Source organism: Hipposideros armiger, unplaced genomic scaffold, assembly GCF_001890085.2.
Source record: "Hipposideros armiger isolate ML-2016 unplaced genomic scaffold, ASM189008v1 scaffold_40, whole genome shotgun sequence".
NCBI classification, from domain to species: domain Eukaryota; kingdom Metazoa; phylum Chordata; class Mammalia; order Chiroptera; family Hipposideridae; genus Hipposideros; species Hipposideros armiger.
Window position 1 is genome coordinate 1,859,603 of NW_017731390.1, and position 3,900 is coordinate 1,863,502.

Here is a 3,900-nt window from a genome sequence, read left to right on the forward strand (position 1 = left end):
TACCAGCTTGCTCGCTCTCGGAACATCACCTACCTGCCGTCCGGGCAGTCGGTGCTCCTCCAGCTGCCCCAGTGAGGCCTGCCCTGCCTGCACCTCCTGGGCCATCTGGGCCAAAGCCCGAGGATTCTTAACACCACCTTCCTTCCACCCCCACCCCAGAATCACTGTGAAATTTCATGATTGGCTTAAAGTGAAGGAAATAAAAGTAAAATCACTTCAGATCTCTAATTACTCTATCAGATGAAACTCTTTCATTCTAATTTCCACCCACTTTTTTATCCGCATCCCTACCAAACATTGCCAAGTGCCTACGCAGACCCACTTGGCTCTTATCTTCAGGGCCTGCTGGAGCTTAGGCCTAGACACTGACAATTGACAGAAGAAAGGCAGGGCCATGTGTGTGTGATGGGCTGGGGAGCACAGTTGTCAGCCTGAATAAACTTGTAGCCTCCACCCATCATTTATTCAAGATCTGAAGAAGATGGCACAGCTGAACCGAAAACACAGGCCTCCATTTTTTTGCAGCAGTTCCTGCACAGACCCAGCTGAAGAGAGGTGCCGGGGTGGGGGTGGGGGGGTCAGAGAGCAAGTAGTCTGTCCCTTATCATAAGTCTGATTCTCTTTAACTGTGGGGCCGGTGAAGCAGGTGTGTACAAACAGGGCATGGATTGAAGAATCGGCCCCTGTGAAGGTGGGTGGGCCTGATTTGCTACCCCCCAAGGGTCCTAAACTGGGATGGGCTTGGATAGTGAGAGAGCAGGCCTGGACCAAGATGAGTCCTATGGAAGACTTCCTCTCCACCCCCCCGCATTGGTGTGTCTCAAATACCCAGCGGAACTCCCAACTTGAAGGATTGCATCCTGCCGGGACTAAACATGCCTGCCAAGGACGAGTGCATCCTGCGTTCCTGGCTCCCTAGTTCCAAGACTGCCCTTCTAAAGGGCTCTGTGCCTGTGCTTTGAAGGAAACGACCATGGGAAGAAAACAAATGTGTGTAAACTGCTGTCAATAAATGACACCCAGACCTTCCAGCTCGGTCTTTCGGGATTGTGTCTGTTTGTGGGAGCCCTGGGCTCAGAACAGAGCATTCTAGCAGTTTTTGTGTGCACATGTTTTATGTCGCCAGCTGGGACAGAATCTCCAGCAAGGCAGAAAATGCATGCGTTTCAGAAAACACTGTGCTGTGTTCCAGATCCATCCCCAACCGGAAGTGAATCAGGCAAGATTTGTCAGGAGATGGGCTCAGGTCAGTGGAGGGTAGGTGACACTAACAGGGAGTTGTAGGCTTGCCCACCAGCTGCCCGCAACATTTTCCCCTGATAAGAGGGAAGCGATTGACCAAACATGAATGCGATAGCCCTCAGTGTGCTCTAGTTTGAGTTTTATATACATTAGATGGCTTCAGGGGCTCTGCTGTGGATTTATATTACTACTACTGCTTTGCTTTGATGTGGAAATGACTTGACATTTGAGAGGGCCAAGTTTATGCATTCGGGATGGTGGTGAGGGAAAGCAGACCTACGACTGAGATATGAGCCATCCCAATCACCCACCTCAAATCAATTCTTACAGGGACAAAACGGAAACGACGGCATGCTCACATTGACCGTGCTTTAACCTCTGCTCTTGGTTTAATCCCCAGGCCCAGCACCTGGCCAAGGCCGGCAGTCTCTGACCTGGATTCTGTAGCTCCTCTCCCGAGTGATAGGGCCAGCTGTCAGCTGAGAAAGTCAGGGACCGAGGCACAGATTTAGGGTGGGCCTGGGAACTGAGCTCTCCCATCCCTACACCCCGGTCTCCTCCCAGGGCCGCTCAGCAGGGATCTAGCCCCTCCGCGTCCCCACACGGACAAGGGTACACTGGGCTCCTGACGCTCGGCTAAACCTCAGACCTCCCACCAAGCTTCATTCTGCAGGATGCTCCCACCAGCCTCCCATCTAGCCCACCTCCCTGGCATCGTTTACCAGGATGTCTCTTCCTACTTCGTTTTCTGCTGTAAGAATAGCAAGACCTGCCAATGATGTGGTCTCTGACTCAGAAAACACATTAAAGATGAGCAGAAAGAGTGTAATTCCTAAATAGGTTCCAGACCAGCTTCCACTCTGTCATTTCCTGCCGTTGATGGCTTTGGACACCTTTCTGGGGGGTTGAGGAAGGAGGCTCCTCTTCCAAGCCCATTTTAAACAAGCAGTTGTGTCTTGCATTTGGTGGGAGATGGGGTTTCATGCTCCAGGTGTCTGCAGGGGAGGGAGCCCTCCGCAGTTTCTGGGTTCCGTCTGCCTCAAGTCAGCCCTTTGGTGCAGGCAGGCCAGGCTCCTGCTGGTTTTGCCGTTAGCCTCCCTGCCATGGGTGGTGCCAGTGGCAGCCTGGAGGCCTCTTTCTGCCTTGAGTTCCGCCAAGTAGTCATCCTTTTCACAAACCTTCAAGGGCCATTAACTGTCTCCTGATGGCCTCTGGGTTTCTCCAGAAGCTACCACAATGGGCCTTTATCAGCTTGGGATTCTCTGGGCTGCGGATCAAAAGCCATGTCCTGTCCTGGCCAGGGAATGGGCAGAGCAGGGAGGGTCTTCCTCTCTCCTTTGGTCAGGCTGAATAGTTCCCTTGTTCAGGCTCCGAGGGGTCGCTTGCTAAGAAGACAGTGGACCCTGGGCAGGAAGGGGAGAGAAAAACCCACAAAGGCTTGCCCTTTTCCTTCCTTCTGATCTCACACAAATCCTGCCAGTGTGGACCAGTGGGGGAGGAGTGGAGTTGCGGTCATCCCCAGGTGGGTTGATTTGAAAGAGACAATGGAGTATTAGTCACATCCTGACTTATCAAATGCTATTCTAGTAGGGCATTCCAGCAATCATCCGGGAGATGGGCAGTTAGGCCCTTCCTCGACCTTTCCCCTCTGCCAGTAATTGTGGGTAAAGCAGCCCACCCTGATTGAAAATAGCCTGGGTGAGAGGTCGCAGGAGGCTGTTAGTGATTTCCCTGCCTTTCCTAGGCCTTCGTGCATCCTGCACACTGCTCCAAACGTCATTTTTCTAAAGCAGCTCTTACCCCCTCCCTCCTGAAAAACCTTCAGTGGCCACTCCTTGCTTGCTTAATAAAGTGCAAGTGTCTTGGCCTGGCATTGGAGGCCCTCCACTGTCTGGCTGTTAACTTTTCTAGTCCAACTTTATATTTTACTGCTTGCGTCCACAAACCTACCTAGTGGTTCCCACGGGATGGGGCGTGCTGTTTTAAAGTACAGATGGAAAGGGGCAGTGGCTACTGGCGTTAGGTGAGGAGGAGGGGAGGTGGCAGGGATGCCACAAGACCTGCTATGTATGGGACATTCATACAACGAAACATTGCCCCCAAAATAATGCCAATCACTCCCCTATTGAAAAAAAAACAAAACGCACCAAACTGAGTTCCTTGCTCTTGTCTGCATACCATGCCATAGCCCATACTTTCACTTTTTCTTAGTGTCACTTCACCCTGGACAGCTCTTCCCCACGTTACACAGGTCCTGATGTCCCCTATCCTTGGAGTCCTAGCCCAGATTCTTTTCTTCCACACAACTCCTGCCGATGTCCCCACCTCCCCCCATCCGTCACCTCTCCCTTGCCTGAACTCCTTGACCACATTCCCATGAGGCATTTAGCACTCTCTCCGTTGGGCTGTCGTTGCGTGTGTTCTCTCTCCAACTCTACACTTCTGGAGGGCAGGACACTTACTTATATGATTCAATGTTCCTTTCCCTTTCCTCTTCTTTCCCTTAACTGCCCCTAATCTTTTCCCCCAAGCCAAACATGCCCCCATCTTGAGGGAATTACTGAATGTTTGTCGAGTGAATGGATGAAGGTATAGAGTGTAGGACTGAGGTTAGAGCTGAGGGCTGGAAGCTAAGGCCCTTGAGTTCTCCTCCCACAC

At 51.8% G+C, this 3,900-nt stretch overlaps 1 protein-coding gene across 1 annotated transcript in view; it reads left to right on the top strand.

The window, feature by feature from the left end:
* Positions 1-231, top strand: part of PHB1 (prohibitin 1) — a 23,088-nt gene extending 22,857 nt beyond the window's left edge. Inside the window, exon 8 of the mRNA XM_019638511.1 lies at positions 7-231. Within this exon, the coding sequence (XP_019494056.1) occupies positions 7-75 (69 nt within the window). The 3' untranslated portion in view covers positions 76-231. The remainder of the gene's footprint in view (positions 1-6) is intronic.
* The last annotated feature ends 3,669 nt before the right edge of the window (positions 232-3,900 follow it).